The sequence below is a fragment of the Mauremys mutica genome, unplaced genomic scaffold (genome assembly GCF_020497125.1).
Source record: "Mauremys mutica isolate MM-2020 ecotype Southern unplaced genomic scaffold, ASM2049712v1 Super-Scaffold_100316, whole genome shotgun sequence".
In the NCBI taxonomy this organism is placed as follows: domain Eukaryota; kingdom Metazoa; phylum Chordata; order Testudines; family Geoemydidae; genus Mauremys; species Mauremys mutica.
In genome coordinates, this window is record NW_025423312.1 from 152,658 (window position 1) to 179,922 (window position 27,265).

A 27,265-nucleotide genomic window follows, 5' to 3' on the forward strand; every position below is an offset into this window, starting at 1 on the left:
ACCCCAACCCTTTGCTCCAGCTCTGAGCCCCTCTGCGGGGCAGGAGGCTGAGGGGTCTCACCAGATGTCCCAAAGGACGGCCCAGGCCACCATCAGAGGAGATCACTCTCAGATCCAGCCCCACCTCTTGGTGAGGACCTCCCGCAATGAGAGCAATACCCCTCCCCTGCCCACACTCACACACACCCATCCTCGGTAGAGGGAGGGAAGCAGGGGAAAGAGGGAAAAGAAGCAAGAGAAGAGGAGAAAGGAGGGAGGAAAGAGGAAAAGGGAAACCAAAAAGGACAAACCCCAATGTCCCCAGGGATTCCAACCATCAAACCCTAGGTAGGAAATCAAATTCTGCCACCTGAAGCCAGTGCTGTCTGGGCCTAGAATGCTGCCTGCGCCAGGTGGATCAGACTGAACAGGTTCCAAACCTCTCTGAGCCTCTTACCTTCTCAAAGGGAAGTTTCTTTTCAGCACAGTCAGTGGTAGGAAAGGAGAAAACTCCACAGAGGTTCCTCCTCATGCTCACATCCGTGAATCCTAATTCTCTCTCAGCCCTCGAGGAGAGACCTCGCGAAGGAGACTTGCGGCAGCAAAGCTGGGGGGGGGGGTCTCAGAGACTGGCCTGGCCCTGCACCTCTGTCCTGCCCGGCTGATGTCGGGGTCTCTCTGTGAGGTCACCTCCTCCCCACCACATTTGCCCAATAGGCCGAGTTCCTGCAAAAGGCCTTTGTGATGTCACTGCCACACCCACCCCTCCCCTCAAAGCTGATGTCCTGCCCCTGGCTAGCCTCTTTGGGTGTTTGAGTTGTTTCCCCTGCATCTGGAGCTGCCAACTTTCTGACCCCACAAAACTGAACACCCTCATCCCGCCCCTTCGCCAAGGTCCCGGCCCGCTCAATCCATCTCCCTCCATCGCTCGCTCTCCCCCCGCTCACTCACTCGCTCGTTTTCACCGGGCTGAGGAGGGCTGGGGAGGGTCCCTTTTCAACTGGGTGTTGTCGGGACAGACCTGGGAAGGAGGCTGCCTGCCAAACACCTTTAAGAGGAGCTGTCCCTCCCTGTCAGAAAATCATCTCCCTCCTTCAGTTCCTTATCCCGGAAGAGCCGGAGGATTGAAAGCAGCAACATCAAACCCCTGTGCAGCTAGCAGGAATGGACACAGACACTCCCTTGTATCTGAACAGAGGTTTAGTTTTACTCTTGGTAAACTACAAGGCTAAAGGGACGGGTGGTGGCACCAGATCTAAGGAATGAAACACAACACAATCATCATCGTTATGCCCATCGTTGCCCCTTTATTCTTCCGTTGTCTCGCTCCGAGCACCGTCGCCCTCTGTCGGTTCAGTGCGAGTGCCACACTCATTGCTTCCGACACACAAAGACTCACACACACATCTTGCACGCAAAACCTCACCAAGGAGATGCACCTGCTGGTTCCCTGCACCCCTGCTGTACAGAATCCAATCCCAGAGAAAGCTTGTTGGGCCCAGAGCTGACGAGGAGCCCAGGGCTGGAGTATTTAACCTACAGTGACGGCACTCGGAGGAAAGATGCTGAACGAGTGCAAGTTAAACATTGGTAGCTCCGGTTTCAGCCCCTCACAGGTCAGTCCATCCCTCCAGGAAAGGGGCACATCTGATTCTCAGCTGGCTCAGTCTAGCTGCGTAGTTCTTGTTTACACCCAGTCAGGTCTGAGGCTTTTTTCGCACCCTGTGTTTAAGGAGACCGTCAGAACCGACTCTCTGCAATAGCAAAAGCAGGAGGCTGTTTTATTGCTCCTGGCCCAGCACAGACAGACAACGAGGGAAATGGTCTGTGTTGGAGGATGAGGCTCCCTGCCCTTGGCCAAAGATCAGCACCTCCCTTTGCCCTTTGTCACTCGTGAAGCTTTTCTTTCAGCAGCGAGCCCTAGAGCTCAGTTGCTGGAGCGCTGCGTTTGTCACTGACGGTCGGGGAGCTCCACCATCACTGGGCTCTTCTACCAGCAAGTCCAACGAAAGGACTGATTTCCTCATGTGACACTCCTGGGCTTGTCTGAGGGGGTGTCCACACTGCACACTGAGCCTGTCTCTGTGTGGCCTGGGCTTGGTGACTTGTGTTGCCAAGCCGGGGTTTGAGCATCCAGACGGCAGTGGAAACTCAGGCCTCAGGCTGTGTCCATCCCACTAGACCCCCACTAAATCGACCCTGGTGCATCGATCGCAGCAGACAGCCTCAGGGCCGCCCAGATGATTCCGGGGGCCCGGGGTTTTGGGCAGCGGGGGGCCCCCGCTTCAGCGGTAAGTTGGTGGCGGGGGGGGTCCTTCCGTTCCTGGACCCGCCGCCAAAGTGCCCCAAAGACCCACGGCGGGGACCCCCCCTGCCGCAGACTTACCGCCGAAGCGGGACCCACTGCCGAAGTGCAGCCCCCACCGCGGGTCTTTGGGGCACTTCGGCGGTGGGTCCCAGAACGGAAGGACCCCCCCCGCCACCGAATTACCGCCGAAGACCCGGCTGCACTCTGGCGGCGGGTCCCGCTTCGGCGGTAATTCGGCGGCGGGGGGTCCTTCTGTCCCGGAGAGGAAGGACCCCCGGCCAGCGAAGACCGGGAGCAAAGAAGCTCCGGGGGCCCGGGCCGGGCCCCACGAGAGTTTTCCGGGGCCTCTGGAGCAAGTGAAGGACCCTGCTCCAGGGGCCCCGAAAAACTCTCGTGGGGGCCCCTGCTGGGCCCGGGGCCTGGGGCAAATTGCCCCACTTGCCCTCCCCTCTGGGCAGCCGTGGACAGCCTCACGGCTGTGCTGCGCATCCACCCTGCCCTGCTCAGCCCCGAGTCAGAAATTCAGCTCCTGTGGGGCGTGTCACCCTCCACAGCTGAAGATGCTCCCCGAGTCCCCAGTGATTTCTGTGCCAACTTGTCTCCAGCCTGTTTGGGTCCATACGCTCCCTGCGGGGAGGCTGGGAGTGGTCTAGTGACAAGCTCTGGTTGCTCAGGCCTGTCAGGGAAGGCGAGCGCCGGGGAACATTGAGACTCCAGAGACCCCTCAGTGGAAGCACAGGCGGTGGGTATAATAGGCGGGGAGGCTAAGCCTCCCCTGGCACAGCTGCCGCCAACCAGGCCCCGGATGCCTGGGCCCTGGTGCCCAGCCTGTGCTCCATCTCTTCCTGTATCTGCTTCCCCACTTCTCCCAGACCCATCTGCCCACCACTGCCTGGCCGTGTTCCCCCTCTCCTCCGCTGCACCCCCTCTCTGGGGTCCCCACCGCTCACCGTAGCCTCCTCTCCTCCACCCTCTCCCCGCTGACCCATGGGTCAGTCCTGGGGCCGATTTATTCAACATCTTCATTAATCATCTGGATGATGGGATGGATTGCACCCTCAGCAAGTTCGCAGATGACACTAAGCTGGGGGGTGGGGTAGATACACTGGAGGCTAGGGATAAAGTCCAGAGTGACCTACACAAATTACAGGATTGGGCCAAAAAAAATCTGATGAGGTTCAAGGAGGACAAGTGCAGAGTCCTGCACTTAGGACGGAAGAATCCCATGCACCGCTACAGGCTGGGGACTGACTGGCTAAGCGGCAGTTCTGTGGAAAGTGTTGTGAGGATTACAGTGGATGCTAACGCTTATCAAGCTTCTCAGTGTGCCCTTGTTGCCAAGAAGGCTAACGGCATATTGGGCTGCATTAGTAGGAGCACTGCCAGCAGCTCGAGGGAGGTGATTTTTCCCCTCTATTCAACACTGATGAGGCCAAATCTGGAGTATTGTGTCTGTTTTGGGCCCCCCAGTACAGACAGGATGTGGAAAAAACGGAGACAGTCCAGCAGAGGGCAAGGAAAATGATCAGGGGGCTGGGGCAGATGATGTATGAGGAGAGGCTGAGGGAACTGGGCTTATTTAGTTTACAGAAGAGAAAAGTGAGGCGGGATTTGATAGCAGCCTTCAACTACCTGAGGGAGGCTTCCAAAGAGAATGGAGCTTGGCTGTTCTCAGTGGTGGCAGATGACAGAACAAGGAGCAATGGTCTCAAGTTGCAGTGGGGGAGGTCTAGGTTGGATATTAGGAAACACTATTTCACTAGGAGGGCGGTGAAGCACTGGAATGGGTTCCTGAGGGAGGTGGTGGAATCTCCATCCTTAGAGGTTTTTAAGGCCCAGCTTGACAAAGCCCTGGCTGGGATGATTTAGTTGGGGCTGGTCCTGCCATGAGCAGGGGGTTGGACTGGATGACCTCCTGAGGTCCCTTCCAACCCTCATCTTCTATGAGTCTATCAGTCCTTTGTCCATCCCCTCAGTAGGCACCAACTTCCCCTGTGGCCAGTGGTGCTCAACTCTGCTCTGCCCCACGCCCCTCCCCCACTCCACCTCTTCCCCAAAGCACCACCCCACCTTTTCCCTGGTCTGCCCTGCCGCACCCCCAAATCAAACCCTTTCTCTAAATCCCTGCCCCCTCTCTTCCTAACCCTGTTCCACCCTCGCCCCACTTCTATCCCACCCCTTCCCACAACCCCCACCCTGCCTCTTCCCCATCTCCGCCTCCAAGTGTACCATGTCCCCCTCCACCCCGACCCTCCTGGAGCATCCTGAATTCCATGAGAGAGCTGTTTTGTGGTGGGCAGGAAGTGCTGGGAGGGAGCGGGAGGAGTTGCTCACTAGGGCCACTGGCGGGCGAGATGCACTGCAGGCAGGGCAGAGCTTGGCTGCCAGTGGGTGCTAAGCACCCACTAATTTTTTCCTTGTGGGTGCTCCATGCCCAGAGCACCCGTGCAATTGGTGTCTATAATCCCCCTTCCCAAAATCAAAATTCCTAGAGATTTCTGGTGAGTGTTGTTAATGTTACGAACTCTTCTGTGTCCATGTCTCTCTGGGTGGGTGTCCAGGGGTGTTTATGGTTAAGTTTATTGTGATGTCACGTATCCCAACTGCAAAGAATGTTCTGCTTCAGCATTCTTGCCCTGCCTTCAGTCTGCCAACTGGCTTGGTTGACAACGGCTGGTGACCCAAGGAGCTGCTGATAGACGCGTACTAGCCATCTCTCAACAACTTCTTGAATCAGCTATTTCCACAGGTGTTCGAAAGAAGATGAGTTTTTACAGAAGGTAATTCCAAGATTCTTTTCCTGCTCCTTAGAGCGCACATGGCAGGTTGGTGCCTCCTTCTCCTAGCCCAGGGGGGGCCAACCTGTGACTCCGGAGTCACATGTGGCTCTTCAGAGGTTACTATGTGGCTCCTTGCATAGGCGCTGACTCCCAGGCTGGAGCTACAGATGCTAACTTTCCAATATGCTGTGGGGTGCTCACTGCTCAACCCCCTGCTCTGCCCCAGCTCCTGCCACCACCCCACCCTTTCCCCCAAGGCCCCTGCCCCTTCCCCCGAGCCTGCCATGCCCTCGCTCCTCCCCCCTCCCCACCACAGCCTCCTGCTCACTGTGAAACAGCTGATTGCGGCGGGCAGAAGGAGTGGGGAGGGAGGGGGAGGCGCTGATTGGGGGGGTTGCCGGTGGGAGGGAGATGCTGGGGGCTGGGGCGGTAGCGGATGGGGGGCTGCTGACATATTACTGTGGCTCTTTGGCAATGTTCATTGGTAAATTCTGGCTCCTTCTCAGGCTCAGGTCGGCCACCCACGTCCTAGGGACTGGTGGGGGCCAGGGTTGCAACAGTCAGGTCTCAACGTTCCGTTTTGATTTGAACGTCGGAATCTTTCAGCTCCCTCCTGCGCCAGCCTTTCACCTTCTCTGGAGGCAGATTTCCACTGTTTTATCTTTCAGCAGACGAGTGGGGGTGAATTTCCAGGGTATCACCTAAAGGGAAGATAACAAAACTGGTGTAGAATTTAGACTGATATCTCCATAAATAGTATTTCCTCTGGAGTTGCCCCAATGCACTCCTTGCCTTCCCGTTGTGAATAGAAACCTTTTGTCTCATGTAATGATTGTCTAATGTAGGTGTATTGTTCATTCCCTCTGGGGGCACTGGCTACTGTCTGAACACAGGATAATGGGCTAGATGGACCTTTGGTTGGACCCAGGATGGGCAGTCTTGGGTTGCTTATGTTCTCGGTTGTATGAACCAGTCCTGGCTATTAGAGGAGCAGATGGCTTCAAAAGACCTGTCTCCTGGACCTGTGAATCCTGGGCAAACTAATTCCCTTCCTTTAGAGAATGACAGAAAAAAACCATTTCCTCCTTCTTACTATTCCAGGCTTCGTTCCTTTTTCCAAAGACGCGCCTCTAGGGAGCACAGAGAGATCCATGTGCACAAAGTGCTTGTCCAACCTGTAGCAATGGGGGCATGCTCTGACTTTAGCCAGCAAGAACAGGCCTTGCCAGAGAAGCCCCAGAGAAGGAAATGTTCATGGTCCATCCTGTCAGGCATGAAAAGACTCTGTGTCTGTAGCCAACATGACACCTCGATGGCAGACAGGGATGAGGAGAGAACAATTTCCTCACAAAGAAGGTGGAGGCACTTGTCCCGGAAGAAGATAGCAGCTGAGAACCAGGTGGAGTCAGAGGAGGTGAAGCTGCAGGAGGATACAGGGAAAGTTGAACCGGATCCTACAGGTGAGGATTCAATCCACATGGTTAGCGAGGAGCATGTGAGGAATACTCACACCAGTCACCCTACGAGCCTTACACATCAGGGCCTTCTCACGGGACAGCGATGGGTACCAGGGCTGGCTCTGGCTTTTTTGCCACCCCAAGCAAAAAAAAAAAAAAATTGTGCAGGGGCCGAAGTGGCGATGGGGTGGGGGGGACAAACCTGCCAGCCAGCGGAAACAGCAAAGGGGGGAAACCAACCTGCCAGCCAGCCGGCCGGAGCATCAAAGGGGGGGTCAGGAAACCTGCCGGCCGGTCGGAGCAACAAGGGAGGGCTCAAAACAAACCGGCCGGCCGGAGCAGCGAAGTGGGGGGGGGGCAGGAAACCAAGCTGCCGGCCGGAGCAGCAAAGGGGGTGGGTGGGAAACCTGCCGGCCGGTCGGAGTGATGAAGGGGGCGGGGGGAGGGATGAATCAAACCTGCTGGCTGGAGCAGGGAAGGGGGGGGCACGAAACAAACCTGCCGGTCGGAGCGACAAGGGGGGGGGGGCGTGAAACAAACCGCCCAGCCGGCCGGAGCAGTGAAGGGGGGTGAACAAACCTGCCGGCCGTAGCAGCAAAGGACGGGGCAGCAGGAAACCTGCTGGCCGGTCGGAGCGACGCGGGGGGGGGGGGGCGTGAAACAAACCGCCCAGCCGGCCGGAGCACCGAAGGGAAGAAAAAATAAAAAACTGCGACGGGAGCGCGGGTGCAGGGGGACTCCGAGCCCTGCAGCCCCCGGGCAGCGGAGTGCACACTCCAGCTAGCGCGGGGGGTGGAGACAAGGGGGGCGGCCAGGGCTTCCTTAGGCGGGGTGCTCGCGCCGCCTGCTGGGAGGGCTCCACGCCGCTCCGGTGGGCGGGCTGCCGTGCCGTGCTTGCTGCAGACCTGGCACCGCTCCCAGCAGCTCCCCTCCTCTCCGCTGCCGCCGGAGCAGCAAACCAAAAAGAAAAAAACCTGCCGAGGCGGCGGAAGCAGCAAAGCCCCCCCCCCCAAATGGGATTGGACGGACTGCCACCCCTTGGAATCTGCCGCCCCAAGCACCAGCTTGCTCGGCTGGTGCCTGGAGCCGGCCCTGATGGGTACCTCAGACTCTGGAATCCATTTAGTGCCAGATCCTTTTGGCAAGGGTGGCTGAGGTCCATCTCTGAGGTGGGGAGAGCTGAGTGTGTCAGGTCACCCCCCTCTGGGGGTCTGGCGCTGTGCGGTGAGGAATACTAACATTGCTCCGGGCTGTAAGGAGAACAGAGAGGCTGGACGTTGTAGGAAATCATTTCTTGTCTCCTGGATCGGGTCCATTTCATCAGTAAAATGCTCCAGAGGTGTCAGCAGGTCCCAGCTGGGAACCGTAGCAGAGCTGAGCCATTACTTCTTGGGGGGTTAAATGCAAATGAGGCCCGTTGCCCATCACTGACAGGGAAGGTGTGCAAGGGGAGGGGACGAGTAGAAAACACCATGGCAAAGAACCTGGCCCCTAGGTCGAGGAAGCCTCGTGTGGTAAAAGCCCCCAGGTAAGAGCCATGAGATCGGAGTTCTCTGCTTAGCTGCCAACAACCTTCAGTCTGACCCTGGGCAAGTGGCTTCAGGGCTCTGGGCCCGACTTCCATCCTCTGTAAACCAGGGATACTACATGGAAAAGGGAAATGTTACGAATGTTTCTTTCTGCTCCAGGGACGAAGAAGGAGGCGTCGGAGTCGCAGGGGAAGTGGGAAAAAGGGAGCCCAGAAGAGCAGGAAGAAGAGCGCACTCCCACCCCCTCATTACCAAGCACCTCCCATATGACCATGGTAATGACGCTTTGTGACTGTGCTATTGGAAAGCCTCCCCTGCTGGGTGTATTAATATCTCCCGGAGCTGGGATCTCTGACAGGAGACCTACCTGCCCCTTGCTCAGGGAGCTGAATAGAAACACTCTTCAAGTGTGATCGACTCCAGCCAGTCTTTACGAGTTTCTCTGGGTTGCTTGAACAAGGCCTAAGTTGACAAAGGGGTTCAGGCACCTCAAGAAGTTCAGAGGTGCTTAGTGGGATTCGCAGAAGTGCCTGACTCAGGTGCCTGATTCTGATGCACTCTCCATGGGACACAGGCACTGCTGAAAATCCTACCAGGCCCCTCCCTGTACTTGTAGGGGTAACCCACACACCTGCTGGGTGGGGTGTTCTGGCCCGTCTAGCGGCACCAGGACCACTTAGAGACAGAGAGAAAAGGTGTCTGCTCTAGAGCCTTAGCTAACAGCCGGTTGGGTTTTAGCTCCTGCGGGAGAGGCTCCTGCACTAAACTCCAGAAATCCCAGGTTGGATCCCCTGTGCCAGGAGTATCTATGCGAGTGTGTCGCTCTGGTGTGCTCTACTGCATCCTCAGCTGCTGGCGTCCAGGACAGACGGGGCTAATCCAGCCACGCAGGCCAGCTGCAGTAACACTCAGGAGGTGCCTGAGACACCAGGGCAAAGGCCTCCAGCACCCCAGGCCCTAGGTTTAGGTGACCCTGGAACCAGCCCCCCTGCAGTAACATTGTGCCCAGTGAGTTCTGACCCACGGGGGGCTGGCCCCAGAGGCCCACAGTTTGGGGTTCTCCTCAGCCAGGCAGACTTGCTCCTTCAGTCGAAGCTACTTTCTGTCCTGCCGGCGATTCCTGCCTGTTTTGTGGCAGCACCACACGCTGCAGGGTGGGGAAGGAAGAGGCATTTCCGTTTGGGCCCTGTTCTCAGTCCTTTCCTCGCAGACACTGTGGGCTGCTAGAGTTGCTGAGCCAATCTGCTCCGGCGCTCGGGGTGGGATGGGACATGGGGCAGGTTCTGCAGTGACCCCTCGGCTGCACTCAACAAGCAACTTGACTGGGCTTTGCAGGCCAATGAGGCTTTCTCAGCAAAAGCTGGGCTTCCTGGGGGGAGGGACTAGAGAGGGAGGAAATGGGGTGCCCTTGGGGTCCCAGCACCGGCTGAGAGGCTCCCATCTCTTCTCAGGCAGAGGGGGAGGGGGAAGCGTATGAAAGACCGAGGAAACCTCGGCACCTGTTGAGGTTTGTCAAGAAAAGGGCTCAGCCGGAGTCTCCACGCTCACTGGGCGCTGCCAGCCTCCCGCCGGGACAGACTGTTCCAGGGCAGCTGAGCAATGGAAATACTCAGTCCCGACAGGCTCTGTCCCTGTTCATTGCAGACCCCCGGGGAGCAGCTTCCCTCAGCCCAGCTCCAAGCCCTGCTGATGAGAGCCGTGAAGGGTCTGACGACACCCACCCTGGAGCGATTTCAAGCCGCCGAGGAAGAGCTGAGGACCATCGTATCTCTACACGGAGACAAGATGGAGAGAGTAAGAGACTCCCGCCGTGGGGCAGGGGGATGCTGCGCAGAGAGGGGGAGGGGAGAATTTCCTCTCCTAGGAAACCGTTCCTGGGACACACGGGCATGGTGCTGTGAGGGTTGGCTGAGCCCCTTTCCCTTCATCGCTTGGCCGCGGGGATCCGCGGCGTCCGGTGTTTGACGTGTTCTCTGCCCGCTGGAGCTCTGACACGTCCCTGAGGACAGCCCAGCCCCACTGAAGGGGAGCGATAGCCCCGGCCCTGGCAGCGCAGCACTTACCTAGTCGGCCCATGGGCCTCCACACTGGTTTCCTCAGACATGCTGTGGGGCCTTGTTTTTCCAGCTGAAGGATCAGGAGGAATTTGGCTTTGCACTTTTCTCTCTGTCTCTCCCAAGCTCTGATCCTGCTGCCCATCCCCACAGGATCTCAGTGCCTCCCCCGTGAGTTAGACTGGCCTAGGGAGGTTTCTGGCAGATTTCATTTCTACATCCCCTGGGTAGGAGGCTCTCAGAGTCATTATTCCCCCTGATTAATGAAGCTCCACCGCCCTCCTGGGAGGTAGGAATTCAACCCGTTTGACACCTGGGGAAACTGAAGCCCAGAGAGCTCCTTGAGTTGCCCAAGCCTGCGCAGGTGGGGTTATCCAGAAAGGAATCAGGGTTCACATTCCCTGCAGTCCTTTAAACGTTGCCTTCAATCGCTCGGCCTGGAAATAGGTGACATTCCTGCCCTTCCCCAGATACCGCCTGCCCATGGCGCCCAAGTGCAGACTTATTCCCTTCCTGGGCTTTGGCTTTCCTGGAAACTCAGAAACTAATAAACGAACAGAATCCTCAGCCTGAGCTTCCTCCCCAAACCTGCCTGTTCCTGGGCTTTCCTGCAGGTCGTCCCTGTCTCTGGCCGAGTTCCCTGTTTCCAGCAGGTCCCAGCGGGAAGTTAACAAATGGCCCCCAATCAGCAGATTGATTTGTGCAGGGCTCTAACTCCTGCTAGCAGAACAGGGCACCAGAATCCAGCCACCCGGGTTGTAGCTCCTGCTCCTTGTTCGAGAGAGGAAAGAGCAATGACCAATTCCTCATGGAAGAGCCCGAGGGGGCGGCTTGTCCCTTTCGGGTCTGTCTACCTTGTGCTGCAAACTCTGCAGCAGGAGCCGGAAAGCCTGGCCCTATGGACGTGGGCTCCCAGGGCTGGCACTGTGGGGCCAAACGGCAACGCAGCCTCTTCGGGGCTTGGGCTGGAACTGGAGCTCTGAAGCCTGGGGAGGAGGGGGCTTCAGAGCCTGGGCTCCAGCCCAAGTCTCCAGGTCTGCACTGCTGTTCCCAGTGCCATAGCCTGAGCCCGAGGTTAGAGACCCGGCTTTGAGATTGGTTACGGCAGGTTTTAACATCCCGCAGTGTAGAGGTTCTCCTTAGGGCTGGGGCCTGGAGCTGGCTAGCCCCGTCCAACTAGCCCTGCCTGCCATCTCTGGGATGGGCTCTGGGGTACATCAGTGGAACCAGCTGGGTCTGGAGCAGCGCTTCTCTACCTGGGACATCCTCAGGGCCAAACAGGGGGTATTGGACGTGCCCCACACAACACATATGGGGCCCACAATGGAAACTGGCTTGAGAAGCACGGGCCTGGAGGAACTGATTGTGCTAGAGAGATCAGCAGGAAGTTGCAGAGATGGAGGAAAGGCTCCTGCAGGGAAGCCCTTGAGAGCAGGGCTGAGAGCAGTTTGCTAAGGCAGGGAAGGCCCTGGGACAGCAGGGGAGTTTGGGCTGTGCCCACGGTAAGGTTTGGGGGAAGGCTTTTGTGTGTGTTTCTGAGCTTTAAGGTACTAAACCAGACCTCAGGAAGGCTGGGGTTCCTGGACTTGTCAAAGCCTCTTTCTTGACATTATGGAGGAGCCAAGATGGGCAACCGAGGTGAGAGGCGGCTTGCAGGGCTGCCAGGAGGGGTTACCTGGGAGAAGGCCACTCATGGATAAAGCCATCCCTCAGCTTTCTGGCATTCTTCCAGGTTGGAGACGTCGTGGGACGTATCTTAACCTGGCTGGATAACGTCTGTGATCTCAGAGCCAGAAAAGCAGCACTGAGGGCCACAGCCTTGCTGGCTCGTCCCCACCCCCAGGACGTGGTTCTGAGCTGTGTGGCGCACACGCTGTCCTCGGACAGGTAGGGAGCTGCTCTGTTATCACCTCAGGCCATTATTTCTCTTCCTGCTCCTACTGACAGGCCACAGTCTGGGAAGGGTCCGTCGGGCTCACACAGTTGGAGGGAGTTTCCTGCTGTGCAGAGAGCTGTCCATGCTCACTAAGAGGAGATGCCCAGGCCCAACCACTGAGGAGCCAACCCCCCTCCTGCACTCCCCAGGATGGAGACGTGCCAGTTTTCTGGAGAATTCCAGCACTGTCCTGATTTCTATGGGTCACCCCACTTCCTCTCCCATCCAGTACAGGGCCAATAAATGACTTTGGGGCTCACTCCACATCCCTGGGTCATGAGGTCTGGCTGCTCCCTATTGTGTGAGAGAAGGCAGAGATGGAAAAGGCCCATGAGGTCCATCTGTCCGTCCCCTGGGGACCAGTGCAGGATTGTTACCTGCAGTCAGATCCCTAGTTATTCCATGGCTGAGGAAGTGGTGAAAAAACACACTCATCCTTATGGCGCTGCACAGCAGAGGTAAATCTCTTAAGACAGAAAGTTCAAGACCTAATTGTTGCAAACTAAATAAATGATCCACACGTGACCATAGCGTAAATGCAGTGCAGCCTGCCTGAGTCTGCAGACAGCCGGCAATAACAGCTCTGAGAGGGGTGAGTGCCTCTTTTCATCTCAATACGTTGTGAACTCTGAGTCCTGCTGTTATTGCCGATCACTTTGCAGAGCCATCCAGCTGAGGTGTTTATAACACAGTCCCCATGTGCCCAGTGATGAGCTGCCAAAATATTAACAACCAGTTCCCTCCTCCCCCCCCGGGGGGGTCGTGCCCCATCCAATCCCTCATGTTCCTTGACACCCCCCCAGGACCTCTGACCCATCCCCCCCTTCCCTGTCCCCTGACTGCCCCTTGCCACCCACCCAACCCCACCTCTCATTCTCGATGGCCCCCCAGGACCCCTACCCCATCCAACCACCCCTTCTCTCTGTCCCTGAGTGCCCCCACCACCTCATCCAACCCCTGCTCTTTCCTGACTGCTCCCCGGGACCTTTGCCCCTATTCATTCACCCTGTTCCCTGCCCTCTGACCGCCCTGACCCCTATCCAACCCCCCACAACCCACCCCCTCCCTGCCCCCTTACCACACTGCCTGGAGCCGGACCGGGTCCACTCCGCCAGGACCACAACCGGCGCCGCGGGGCCCGACTCCCCGGGCTGGCACCGGGGCCGGAGCCGCTCGGCTGGAGCCGCGGGACCCGACTCCCCGGGCCGGCGCCGGGGCCAGAGCCGCTCGGCCAGAACCGCGGGACCCGACGCCCTGGGCTGGCACCGGGGCTGGAGCCGCTCGCCCGGCAGCGGGGCCGGAGCCGTGGGGCCCGACTCCCCGGGCTGGCACCGGAGCCGGAGCTGCTCGGCCAGAACCGCGGGCCCCGACGCCCTGGGCTGGCACCGGGGCTGGGGCTGGAGCCGCTCGGCCAGAACCGCGGGACCCGACTCCCCGGGCCGGCACCGGGGCCGAGCCGAGCCGCTCGGCCAGAACCGCGGGGCCCGACTCCCCGGGCTGGCACCGGGGCTGGAGCCGCTCGACCGGAACCGCGGGGCCCGACTCTCCAGGCCGGGTCTGGCTGGAGCCGCTCGGCCGGCAGCGGGGCCCGACTCCCCGGGCCGGCACCGGGGCCAGAGCCGCTCGACCAGAACCGCGGGACCCGACGCCCTGGGCTGGCACCGGGGCTGGAGCCGCTCGGCCGGAACCGCGGGGCCCGACTCCCCGGGCTGGTACCGGAGCCGGAGCTGCTCGGCTGCAGCCGCGGGACCAGACTCCCCGGGCCGGCGCCGGGGCCGAGCCGCTCGGCCGGAACCGCGGGGCCCGACTCCCTGGGCCGGCGCCGGGGCCGAGCCGCTCGGCCGGAACCGCGGGGCCCGACTCCCCGGGCCGGGCCGGGGCCGAGCTGCTCAGCTGGAGCCGCAGGACCCGACTCTCCGGGCCGGGTCGGGCTGGAGCCGCTCGGCCAGAACTGCGGGACCTGACGCCCTGGGCTGGCACCGGGGCTGGAGCCGCTCGCCCGGCAGCGGGGCCGGAGCCGTGGGGCCCAACTCCCCGGGCTGGCACCGGAGCCGGAGCTGCTCGGCTGGAGCCGCGGGACCCGACTCCCCGGGCCGGCGCCGGGGCCAGAGCCGCTCGGCCAGAACCGCGGGACCCGACGCCCTGGGCTGGCACCGGGGCTGGAGCCGCTCGCCCGGCAGCGGGGCCGGAGCCGTGGGGCCCGACTCCCCGGGCTGGCACCGGAGCCGGAGCTGCTCGGCCAGAACCGCGGGACCCGACGCCCTGGGCTGGCACCGGGGCTGGAGCCGCTCGGCCAGAACCGCGGGACCCGACTCCCCGGGCCGGCACCGGGGCCGAGCCGCTCGGCCAGAACCGCGGGGCCCGACTCCCCGGGCTGGCACCGGGGCTGGAGCCGCTCGACCGGAACCGCGGGGCCCGACTCTCCAGGCCGGGTCTGGCTGGAGCCGCTCGGCCGGCAGCGGGGCCCGACTCCCCGGGCCGGCACCGGGGCCAGAGCCGCTCGGCCAGAACCGCGGGACCCGACGCCCTGGGCTGGCACCGGGGCTGGAGCCGCTCGGCCGGAACCGCGGGGCCCGACTCCCCGGGCTGGTACCGGAGCCGGAGCTGCTCGGCTGCAGCCGCGGGACCCGACTCCCCGGGCCGGCGCCGGGGCCGAGCCGCTCGGCCGGAACCGCGGGGCCCGACTCCCTGGGCCGGCGCCGGGGCCGAGCCGCTCGGCCGGAACCGCGGGGCCCGACTCCCCGGGCCGGGCCGGGGCCGAGCTGCTCAGCTGGAGCCGCAGGACCCGACTCTCCGGGCCGGGTCGGGCTGGAGCCGCTCGGCCGGCAGCGGGGCCGGAGCCGTGGGTCCCGACTCCCCAGGCCGGCACCGGCACCGGCGCCGGTGCTGCGGGTCCCGAGCTGGGCCGTGTTGGAGCCGCTCAGCCGGGACCAGACCGGGCTGGGGAGCTTGGCTGGGGCCAGGGGGAGCCGCTCAAAGTGGAGCTGGACTGGGCCACACGTGCCGTCCGCCCCACCCGGCTTACCTGCCTGCTCCTCGTTTCAGGCTTCCCGCGAACATCTGATTGGCGGGAAGCAGGGGAGGGGGAGGAGAAGGAGGGAGGAGCGTTCAGGGGAGAGGGGGAGGTGAGCTGGGGCTGGGGCCGGGTGGACAGCTGCCCGAGCTTTGTTAAATTTAAAAACTTTTTAGAACCTGGTTGTCCTGGAACAACCGGTTTTAAAAAGGCTTCTAAATTTAACAACCGGTTCGTGCGAACCGGCTGGAGCTCACCACTGCATGTGCCTAGGGGCCGTGAAGCCCAACTGGACCCTTGCCAGAGGTCAAAACTCCGTCTTTCCTCAGCATCCTCTGCAATGCAGTTCTGCACTGACCATAGACAAATCTGTGTCACATGGGAGAGAGAATTGAAGAGCAGCATGAAAGAAACTGAATTTCTTACCCAGTTCCGTTACCAGAGGAATACAGTGTTGGTTTTCATATTGATTTGAATGTTTGATTTGTAAACCTTTCAGATTTGAATTCCTTGACGCAGCCCCAGTGCTTTCCAGGGTCTGTGCTCAGAAGCTATAGAAACTCGGCAGCGTTGGCACAGAATTTCAGTCAAGCGTCCTGAAGACCTTAAATCCAGGCCATTTGCTCTTGGTTTGTCCAACCTAGTTCTCAGTGTCCCCAGGGCTTGACCACCATGTCCGACCTTCCTCACCAAACTTGGAAGTCAAATGACTGGAAGCCTTTTGGATCTGTCTGCAGTCTTCCTGTGCGGATGCCTGGGGGGACCAGCAGTGCTTAGATCAGCAAGAATGGAGAGAAGAGAGGAAGGGGATTTCAGTACTAGTTTCCTTCCAGCTCTGTCACACTGGGCAGTACAATCTCCCCTTCCAAGCTCCTGAATCCTCTCCTATCAGGGCATGTTCTGAGTCAGTGTCTGATCCCGTCCACCACACTGCAGTAGGATTCAGCTGCTAAGAGACACTTGGCCAAATGCTGGGTCTCAGTTACACCCCCAAATAGCCAGAGTAACTCCAGTGAGGTCAGGCAAGTTCCTCGGGACTGAGCCTAGCGTAACAGAGCAGAATGTTGCACAGTCTGGTGGTCACACTGTGCTGGTCACTCTGTGGTCAGATCATGGTCACTGTCCTGGAAACAGCGGTGCTAGCTTCAGGAACAATAACCCATTCGGGGAAAGGAATAAATACAACCTTCTCTGACGGGACTTGCCCTGCCTCGGCCTCCCTGCACCAATCGGTGTCTCCTCTCACAGACGCCTTTCCTGCCCTTTCCAAGCCTTTCCAAGCCTCTCCCTGGGGAGGGCAAGAGGTGGCCAAGCAGGGAAGGTCTGACTTCTCTTTCTGAATCTGCAGATGTGCCATTGAGCTGTGGAAGGCCTTGGGGGAAGAACCACAGCTCCCCAGGGAGGTGCTGCGGCAGCTGCTGGACAAGCTCCAGCAGAGATGCCGGGAGGAGAAGAGCGGCAATGTGTCCCTGGCTGTAAGTGAGATTTGAGATGTCACTTTGAGAACCCGCCACCGCGGGGAGGATGGTGCATCTGTGTGTGTGTGTGGGGGGGAGCTTCACCCCTTCTTAGCTTCAGGCCACGGCTCCACTACACAATGAAGCCGACCTGCGTTACCTCGGCATACAGCCGCCACAGCAATTCCACCCCTTGTGTGTGTCTGCACTTTGCTGCTTGTGTCGGCAGTGCCCGTCCTCACCAGAAGCGCTCGTCTCGATTGTACGGTCAGGGTGGGGCATTGTGGGAAGGCTCCTGAAAGCCAGTTGACGTACGCGACGTTGTGTCTACACTGACACTGTATCGACCTAACTGCATCGACCTGGACTCTCTGCCACTTGTGGAGGTGGAGTTATGACTTTGGCACCAAGGGGCAGTTCTGCCGATGGGAAGGAAATTCCATAGTTAGGGTGATGCTGGGTGAGGGGCCTTGCGTTGACATAACTCTGTAATGCAGACCAGGCCTTGGTGTGTCCTGGCCACCTCCTAGCAAACCAAAGAGGTATAAATAAAGCTTCGCCCAGGAAAAGTTACTGATCTGAAGCGGTTTATCTGCTGGTACCCTGGCTCTGTTTGCTGCTGCTCTAGGTGGCTCTTTAGTGAGCAGGTGCAGTTTGGGTGTCTCTTGGAAGTATCCAGGTTTCTGGCTCTCTAAATTGTGACTAGAAATCTTCCCAGCACGGGATCATGAGATGTCCGGTACTTTTGACTGGGCCAGAAACACTGGGGCTATGAGAACAGATCTCCTCAGGATGGTTTCAGCCCGTCCAGTCATGGCTGGAAACCCAAAGCACAGAGTCTGCACCATTTAGCGAAATAATGGGGAATAACATCATCCAGACTCTTCTGACCATTCCGTAGGGCTCCATCCTGCTTCCGTTCCAGGAATGGGGGAAGTTTCAGGACCCTCCAAATGTCTCCTCCCCTCTCAGGAGCCAATCCTCTTTTGTAATAGGCTGGGGAGGAAATGAGACCCGAGAAAAGGACAATAGCGAATGGCAATGGGGGCAGGTGGCAGATTGGGATAGTGGAGTGAAATTCTTTCCCCCCTCCAGGCAATGAGGACCATTTACGAGGTCCTTTTCCTATGGGGATACCGAGAAGCCATCCTGGAAATGTATCCCCAGATGCTCATCCTCTGCGTCAGGCAAGTGCAGTATGTGATGGATCTGCACTTGCCAGGGACCTACATGGCCAGCACGACATCCAGCCCCGAGGAGGGATCCAGATGCCTCAACCCCCTAAGGTAATGACTGAAAGGAAAAGGAAGAACAGATTTGTTCTGCTAATCACATGTGGGCTGTTCATGGCCATCATTAGTTCGGGTGCTATAGTTAGCCCAGGCTCGCTTACACCAACTAAGGATCTGGCCCCACATGCCCGCTTGAGTCCTGTTACCTGTCACAGTAAAGAATCAAGTATTCAACCGCATTGAGTGATGACACCAACCATCTTCAGAAGCTACAGTGTCACTAACTGGTTACAAACTCAATGAAACTGCAGTGTCGACAGGGCCCATTGGGCAGGGAAGCACCATGATATCACACTGGATCTATCCTCGGGGAGGCTAGCTCCTGCTGTCCATGCTGTGTGTGCCAGGGCGTGTGCAGCTTTGCCATGCATGGGGCTGATTTCATTGCCTGACACTGGTATTTTTTGTCTTTAGCACATCGGTGGAGGCTGTGAAGACTCTTTTTTCCATGCCCGGATACTGGAAGGAATTTGCCAGCATCCAATTTCAGCAGGGTTGGGACATGATATCTTCACGATATTACTATTCGCAAGGTGTTGGCCTGATTGCAAGGTAGGAGCCCAAAGATTCCTCTTCAGTGGGTCTCTCTTGGGAATGGGATTTCCGTGTGAAATGTTCCTCTGTTCCAGGCTGCCATCTCAGCCCAGCAACTAGAGAGGAACTCTCTCTCCCCCTTGATAACCACAAGGGACTTTCTGCTCCATGTTCCAGAGCCATGATAGAGTTTGAGAACCCTCAGCTCCCTGCCGTCTTCAGAGAGGCCGTCACCACTGTTCAAAGGGAGAAGGAGGAGCAGCAGAGAAATATCGCCATGACTTTCTGCACTGAGGTGAGATTCTTTAGTTGACAGGCACAAGTGGGCTTTCTGGAGAGCAGCTGAGGCCAGTAAGCTCTGGGCACATTGTCAGCAGCTCAGCAGCCTACAGCCAGCTAGCTCCTCTCCGCACATGGATGGTGGTGGGGCATGGCACAGAATGGGAGGGAGAGACAGGGTGAGATCGCTCCTGGCTGGATGTGCCTAGGTGGGATCATGTGACAAGAGGAGATGTTTCTCCAGTGCCCCAAGGCCATGCTTCTCTCCTCACCTTTTCCTGGGGTTCTGCTTTTCTTCTGCTCCAGGGGTCGCTCCATGGCACTCAGTGGGGCCTGGAGATTCCCCTTTCCCTGGGGGTTTATTTGTGACTTGTGCATTAGTCTAAGTTCTGGGAATGAACCAACTGAAAGAGCAGCACCTGGCTCCCTACACACCAGAGACGTTGTATGGGAGTAAGTGGCCTTTTGGTAAAGATGAGTGTCCAGGGAACAGACCCCACAGGAAGACCTCTGCTCCTCAACCCGATGTTGATTTGGCTCTTTCCAGTTTCTCCAGAGTCCTTCTATTGAGACAATAATGACAAAATCAGAGCTCCAGGCGCAGCTCATGGAATGGACCCAAGATAAAAATCCCATTGTATGTCGGCTCAGTCTGCGAGGCCTTGGCAGTATTGTGCTCCAGCCAGAAAAGGTGAGAGGCGTGGATTGCCCGGGGGACCGAGGAAGCCGATGTCTATCAAATAGCTCAGCAATGAGAGCGAGATCCCCACACAAGCCTTGTTGTTTAACGCACAGCACTCGAATGTTGGAGGTGCTTTACTGAGCAAATCAAGGCACGACGTGGTCCCTGCTCCCATGAGCTGACCCCTGATTGCAGATGTGATGCAATGGGGGAGGCGGGTGAGCAAAGAGAAAGGTTACAGTGAGCAGCTTGCAGAGAGTGACTGGAGAATGACTTTGTGCCCCGTTGGGCGGCTATGCCAGCCGTGGTGTCTCATAGGTGGGAGTGGGATGGGCCAGCATATGCCCCAGGCTGTCATCCAGGATAGTAATGAGCTGCCTTCTCCATTGCTGCAGGTGCAATCGTTACGGGCCCAGCTGCCAGCGATCATGGACATGTTCTGTGACAAGGACGGAGTGCGTGTCATGGGGGCCATGCATCAAGCTGGACACATCATCTACCTCCTGAATGGGGAGGGGCTTGGATCCATCTCCCAGGACATTGCAGTCAGCCTTCGCCCCTTCATTGATGACGTAAGGCTGGGAAACACAGGAGAACCCCATTCCCCTCCTCCACCTGTCTCTGGTGCCCTTGTCTCTCTCTCCCCATCCTCTTGTCTCCCACCCCTCAGCCCTGCCATGGAGCCTCCAAGGGGTGCCCCTGCCATGGGTGGGGAATCTCCTGCTCAGCCACCTCCCTGTCAGAGCTCTTCTCCGCACACCTCAGCGCCATGCTCCCAGCCCCTGCTGCCGCCTGGCCTGGGGGAGAGGGGCCTGGCTCTGGGCAGACGACCAGCTGTCTGGAGAACACCGGCCCCCAAAGAGGTGGAGATTCCCAGCAGGAAAGAGGTGGGTCGGGAATGGCCCGGCTCTCAGGGGCACCGAGGAGCAAAAGAACTGCTGTGTTTTGTAGCAGCACCTCCCTGAAAGGCTCCAGCAGCTGCTCCTCCCCTTCCCCAGACCGGTCTCCAGCAGCCTTCCCTCCCTCTCCCCTCATCTTCTAGGGGTCTAGGATTCTGTGCTCTCCAGACAAACATTGTGCCTAGGACACCATGGGGCTGCACAGCCCTGCACAGCGTCTCAGGCCCTGTTCTGCACAAGATGTCTATGGCGCTGGCCTGGTGGCCTCACAGCTCCTGCGAGCCAAGTCAGTTATCACAGGGGATCCAGAGCAGCGTGCGGATTATGACTCTGTCGCGTTATGCTCTGATCCTGCCTGGCTTTAACCGGGCTTCCCCACTCCCTGTGTGTCATTGCCAGGAGAGGGGCAGTGTGCGCTCCGCTGCCATTTTACTGCTTGGCAACGTGGTGAGCAGCGTGAAGGACCCAGACAAACCCATCATGCAGCAGGAAATGATCCACTGCTTGCTCCCGCTCCTGCTGCACCTTGAAGACCGGGATGAGAGTGTGACACTGGTAAGTGCCACGGTCATTATTTCCTGAAGAGCAAAGAGCCAGAATCCCCTGGGGTCCCCACTCCATTAATGGCCAGAGCCCCTTGCCCAAGCAGAGTCTTCTCCTCCCTGCTTCACTCCATGCTGGAGCCCAGTGCCTCATCCATTCTCACAGCACACAGCACAATTGGGAAGAAAAGCCTTCTTCTGGGAAAGAGCCCTGACCCTCTCCTGCAAAGACAGGCCTCAGGCCTTTGGGTTGCTGCATCCAAAGGTTCACAACAAGAGGCAGCAAGAGAAAAGGGAGCACAGATCTGTAAGTGCCCTTCGCTTCAGGGAGCTGATATCTGCCCACAGCCTTCTGGAAAGTGGGTGCAGCTGCCCTGACTTCTTCCCTGGAGCTCCTGAGAGAACTTCTCCAGGTCCCAGCTTCCCAGAATTCACCGGACGTTGCCCTCTTTCGTTGGGCCAGCTGGGATGTGGAGGGAAGCCTGATCTGGGGCCCCTTTGGTCCGACTCTTTGGGATCCCCAAGCTGACTCACGCTCTCATGCAGTCTCTTTGCGCCTAAGGACTGAGCTGTGGAGATCTCTTATGAATCTTTCCAGGGCCGTCCATAGAGGGGCGCAGGGCCTGGGACAACACCCCCTACTCTGTCCTAAGCCCCAGCCCCACTCCATCCCTTCCCCCAAGTGCCACCCCACCTCTTCTCACCCCTGCTCCGCCCCCTGCCCCATCCCTATTCCTCCCCTCCCCCCAAACCCCCACCCCCTCATTTCCCGAAGGACGCTGGGAGCTGGCAAGGTGGGGCATAGCATAGTGGGACCGGGAGTCCTGCTCCTGGCCCCTTCATGGCCCACGTCCTGCGTCCCCCTGAAGTGCGGGGCCCCCCAAAGCGCAGGGCCCTGGTCAACCACTCCAAACCATCCAAAGACAGGACGGCTCTGGCTCGCTCCAGCCAATTCCCTCTCCTGAGCACACTCCTGTGTACAACAAATGACAGGAATCTCCTCCACTAGCAGGAAAAGCAGGAGAACAAGGGACGGGGAAGGCTCCATGTCCCCCAGACTGTCCCTCTCTCAGTGAGAATCCTCTTGGTCTCACCTTCTCTTGCAGCGATGCAAACTGACGCTCTTCCGCTGCGCAGTGTTTCTCAGGTGGGCTCATTTGAAGATGCTGTTCCGCAGCATGGCCTGGGATGGCTCCACACAGCTCATGAAGTGTGCCTGGAAGTGCTTGGTAGGTCAATTCCTTGTGCCTTGAGAGTGGACTTGAGGGAGACCTTTTTAACCCCACACCCTGAGTATCCATCTGCTTCCGTCGGGTGGCAGGACTCTATTCCAGGCTCTCTGTTGGTTCATTTCTGCAGGAGTTACAATCCCTTCACATTTTTGAACATTTTCTCCTCAACTGTCAGACCTGCAAACGTTTGTCTTTGAAAATGAAAGCTGAGGTTCTGGAGAACACAATAGTAACTCCAGAGAGGTGCTGCTGTGGCGCATGGGCTCATACTGGCTGTTGCCATGCCCTGGCTCTATGCTTTGGCTTCCCTGGACTAGTCGCTGTGGGAAGAACATGTCATTTGTATATTGTGCGTTTCTTCCTCCTTTCTTCCTAGATGCAGAACAACAAGAGCCACATCCCCAAATTCCTGTTCCAGGCCTTAGAGTACCTGGAAAGCTCACAGACAACAATCAGACATTCTGCAGCCCTGTTCATTGGTAAGCAGAGCAACTTCACTTGAGCTTTCTTGAACTGCTTCCTTCAAAGCCCTTTTCTAGACTGCTGCTCTGTTCCCTCCGACAGCACCAGAATCCTGAAAGTAAGTGTGTGTGGGGGGGGGGGGGGGAGGGGTGCGCCTAAGAGGGCCCTGCACCCAGTGAGGATCCCTTCCCTGGCTAGAGGCGTCTTTTTAATTTTTACTCAACTAGCGGCGCTCTGGGTCTTCGGCGGCACTTCGGCAGTGGGTCCTTCAGTGCCGCCGAAGACCTGGAGCGAGTGAAGGACCCACTGCCAAAGTGCTGCCAAAGACCCAGAGCGCCACCCAGTGAGTACAAGCCCCACGTGTTTTTTTATATATGTGGTTGTTGTGGTTGTTTTTTTGTCATCCTTGCCGGGGCCCCATCGAAACTGTTTGAATTGGGCCCCGCGCTGCCTAAAGCCGGCCCTCTGTGTGGGTGGGTGTATGTGTGTGTGTGTGATAGAGAGAGAGAAAAAATTAACATGTCTTCCAAGATGAAGGGAGCAACTTAGCTCTATTGACCGCACCAACTTCCCCTGCCCACAACAACTCTTTGGCTGCGCCTAGGGGAAACCAGCATGATGTGAATTCAATCTCCTTTGGAAATCAGTCTCTGAGTGACTTCTAGGCTTCTGATGCTTTATCTAATGTGCTTTGGGAACAGGTGTAAGGAATGTATTTAATTTCCCAAGGGCTGTCTTGGGAGAATGGCTGCATCTTTCGCAGTTTTCAGCAAAGGATTTGAAAAGTAATGAGATTCATTGTCTGTCTAGGAAATACTATCCACCATTACTGTGACTTGTTGTCTGAAACAGTGACTGAAGATGGCATCTCCCGCCTGTATGAAGGTAAGGAAATACCTCTGTGTGTTTGTGCCTCTGTGGGAAGTACAGGGGTGCAGCACAGGGCCTGAACACAGGTTGGAATGTGTCCCTCTCTGTCTAAGGACAGTGTTTAAGGAAGAAGGATGGTCACATGAGCTTTCATCGAGGTGCCACAATATGTGTACGGGAGCAGGGGAATTCCATCCCTAGCTCCTAGAATAGACGTAGCCTTAGAGCTGTTTGGGGAGACTGTCTTCATAGAGGTCAGAACGTCTCTAAAGGAAGGCCTGACAGAATTGAAAAGGGCTGTTGTTATTATTAAGGGCGATGATGAGGATGACAATTACCCTCTGTAGGGAAAGATTCATCACTTGCCCTCCCTGTAATGGAGAGATTTCAGGCCAGGGAACCACTCAGAACTTGGTTATCAACTCACAGGAAATCCCCTGAGTGCACATTGGAAACATCTTTCTCTGTGACCTCTTAAGGAATGAAGGCACAGGGCCACACAGGATTTCAGTAGACATTAGGAGTCTAAATCTCTCTGCAGATCTGTGCGTAAATGTTGGATCATTTAACACCTCTGCTGCTGTCACTTTTCTGTTCCATCCCAAGCAGAGTTGCCCCCACCTGCCTGTGTTTTAGCGTGTGGACGTGCGTATGCTGGGGGAGGGGGAAGTTACGCACGGAATGGGGTCTCCTCTCTGTCCAGGGCTATTTTGGGAGTAGCTGAGTGGCTGTTTCTTGCCCGCAGACTCTTGGGTAGCTAATAGCATGTGGCAATGGCCATCTGAAGGGGAGGTTTCCTAGGCACCAGTCACATCAGCACCATGGGGCTTTCAACCCGTTTCCTCTTTGTTTCAGCTTTTCAGGAAGTGCCTTTGACATCTGACAGCACCACAGGGCACATCCTCAATAGATATTACAAATGGCTGCAGAAGCTTGGAAATCTCGTGTCGGGTTCCGCATTCGACTAGGGAACCGGGACCGACACAGAAGACCTCTTTGTCCTGCTATGGTACGTACAACAGCGTCTTTGGAACAGGGACTGAACAACGAGGTGGATATTGGCAGATGACAGACAATTGTGTAGGTCAGTGAGGCGTAGAGAAGACTTTGAAGAAGTTGAAAGGGATCTAATAAAGCCATGTGACGGGGCAGCACAATGGCAGATGAAACCCAGAGCTGACAAACTCAGGGCCATACGCATGGAAAGCAGTGAGGTGAACGACTCCTACATATCGCTGGTGTCAGACACCAGAGCATGGACGGTTTGGCCCAGTGGCTGGAGCAGGGGTGGTGGGGCCTAGTGGAGGTCGAGCCGAGGGATGGAGCGAGGAGGAGCTAGGGGCAGGATTAACGATTCGCAGCCAACAGGAGCTGTAGGGGGCGGAGCCTACAGGCAAGAGCAGCTCATAGACTATCACTAGCAGGGTTGGAAGGGACCTCAGGAGGTCATCTAGTCCAACCCCCTTCTCAACACAGGACCGATCCCCAACTAAATCCCCAAATGGCCCCCTCAGGGGTTGAACTCTCAACCCTGGGTTTATCAGGCCAATGCTCAAACCACTGAGCTACCTCCCAGGATAGAGGCTCCCGGCATGGTGCTCATTGCGGCGTTGCGGCTGCGGGGGGGAGAGGAACGGCAGCGCGTGGAGCCGCCTCGCCCCACCCTAGCCAGGCAGAGCTGGCCCGGCTGGAACGCAGCACACAGGGGCTTTAGTGGCTGTACCACGGGGCCCCCCTTAGCCCTACTCCTTTCATGAGTGCATCACTGCCCCACTTCTGCCCCAGCCCCACACACGGTTACAGGGCAGAACCCTGTAGCTGAGCTCTGAAATCTCTCTCACTGTAATGAAGTTACTGCAGAGTCAGGACCACCCCACCTTTGGGCTCCATGTCTGACATCTCTCCGCACTGCACAGAGCCCTACATTCACAGAGCTTCTCGCATGTGATTCCCTCAGTCATCAGAGCCAGGCAGAGAGAGGAGAAAGTCTCCCAGACTCCCTCTATCCATTGCCAGCCCACAGGGTAGCGGAGGTTGTGGGAGGTTGGGTGCTCTCTTTACGCAATGCCAGCTCTCAGGGAAGTTACAAAGGAGCGTTAGCAAAGTGCGGTGGTTTTGTGCTGTGGAAAACTACCCTGCTTGAAGGTTTTGTTCTTCTGAATTGTGTTCCTGCCCTTTCTCCCTCTTACAAACATCTAGAGGCTAACAGGAGCCAACTGAGCCCACCACTGATCACACCTCTTGGGAGACGGCAAAGCAGCTGCTGCATGGGAAGGAGGAGAGCGAAGAGGCAGAGCAGGATGTGCCGGGGTGCACCAGGCACACATAACCTCACAGTCTAGGCGGTGGAAGCCAAGCCCCTCCCCAGCCCTGCCGCACATGCTACAACTGGAGCACCAGTGTGACAGGGAGCAGCTCAGCTCAGTCTAGGCAGATGCCGAAAATGGAGGATGCACATTGTAGGCTCCATTCCAGAAGCAGCTGAAGCCCCTGACTGCAGAGCCCCGAGGTGCTGAGACCCAACCCCATCCCCAGGTGCCTGCAGACGTGCAAGGGAGCTCGGAGTCTCTGGGAGATTCCCACGCCGGGAGCCCAGAGACCCCCAGCCCATGGCCTAGAGATATCTTGTAGGAAGAAACCTGGGAGAACTAGCCACCGTCATGCTGAGTGACGTCAGATGTTCTGGCTGGATACCCACTAACTCAAGGCAGAACACACTGGCCACGGACAAGGCCCTGGGCTAGGACCCGGGGAAGAGTAACAAGGGTCCGGGTCCCCCTACCCTGGCCACCATCCATCCTTGGGTGGCAGCCCACCTCCCCAATGTGCCACTAGACTGCACAGCCGGAGAGGGCGGCCGCACGGACTCTGGTCTCTGGCCCCACAGCCCCGACGGAGAGGGCGGCCGCACGGACTCTGGTCATTGGGCCCCACAGCCCCGACGGAGAGGGCGGCCGCACGGACTCTGGTCATTGGGCCCCACAGCCCCGACGGAGAGGGCGGCCGCACGGACTCTGGTCGTTGGGCCCCACAGCCCCGCTGGAGAGGGCGGCCGCACGGACTCTGGTCATTGGGCCCCACAGCCCCGACGGAGAGGGCGGCCGCACGGACTCTGGTCATTGGGCCCCACAGCCCCGATGGAGAGGGCGGCCGCACGGACTCTGGTCGTTGGGCCACACAGCCCCGACGGAGAGGGCAGCCGCACGGACTCTGGTCGTTGGGCCACACAGCCCCGACGGAGAGGGCGGCCGCACGGACTCTGGTCATTGGGCCACACAGCCCCGATGGAGAGGGCGGCCGCACGGACTCTGGTCGTTGGGTCCCATAGCCCCGACGGAGAGGGCGGCCGCACGGACTCTGGTCTCTGGGCCACACGGCCCCGCTGGAGAGGGCGTCCGCACGGACTCTGGTCGTTGGGCCCCACAGCCCCGCCGGAGAGGGCGGCCGCACGGACTCTGGTCGTTGGGCCACACAGCCCTGACGGAGAGGGCGGCTGCACGGACTCTGGTCTCTGGGCCCCACAGCCCCGCCGGAGAGGGCGGCCGCACGGACTCTGGTCTCTGGGCCCCACAGCCCCGCCGGAGAGGGCTGCCGCATGGACTCTGGTCGTTGGGCCCCACAGCCCCGCCGGAGAGGGCGGCCGCACGGTCTCTGGTCTCTGGGCCCCACAGCCCCGCCGGAGAGGGCGGCCGCACGGACTCTGGTCTCTGGGCCCCACAGCCCCGACGGAGAGGGCGGCCGCACGGACTCTGGTCTCTGGGCCACACGGCCCCGACGGAGAGGGCGGCCGCACGGACTCTGGTCATTGGGCCCCACAGCCCCGAGTGGGAGGGCGGCCGCACGGACTCTGGTCTCTGGGCCACACAGCCCTGAGGGGGAGGGCGGCCGCACGGACTCTGGTCATTGGGCCCCACAGCCCTGACGGAGAGGGCGGCCGCACAGACTCTGGTCTCTGGGCCA

General features: G+C 58.4%; 1 protein-coding gene across 3 annotated transcripts; it reads left to right on the forward strand.

Annotated features, from left to right (window-relative positions):
- The first annotated feature begins 4,909 nt into the window (after positions 1-4,909).
- Positions 4,910-25,644, forward strand: LOC123360839 (maestro heat-like repeat family member 5). Of its 3 annotated transcripts, none has more exons than XM_045001272.1 (17): positions 4,910-5,067; positions 6,169-6,527; positions 8,213-8,328; positions 9,698-9,847; positions 11,840-11,994; positions 16,405-16,531; positions 17,609-17,799; positions 18,220-18,357; positions 18,517-18,634; positions 19,166-19,309; positions 19,696-19,872; positions 20,599-20,754; positions 21,848-21,970; positions 22,350-22,452; positions 23,246-23,320; positions 24,161-24,314; positions 25,497-25,644. In XM_045001272.1, the coding sequence occupies exons 1-16, from the start codon at positions 5,051-5,053 to the stop codon at positions 24,271-24,273; spliced, it is 2,262 nt and encodes a 753-aa protein (XP_044857207.1). In that variant the 5' UTR covers positions 4,910-5,050; the 3' UTR covers positions 24,274-24,314; positions 25,497-25,644. The 3 variants fall into 3 exon arrangements, 2 of the variants coding, with proteins under 2 accessions (XP_044857207.1, XP_044857206.1); XR_006576073.1 differs by having other exon boundaries at positions 4,911-5,067; positions 24,161-24,389; positions 25,505-25,644; XM_045001271.1 differs by having other exon boundaries at positions 4,911-5,067; positions 25,505-25,644.
- Positions 25,645-27,265: the final 1,621 nt, after the last annotated feature.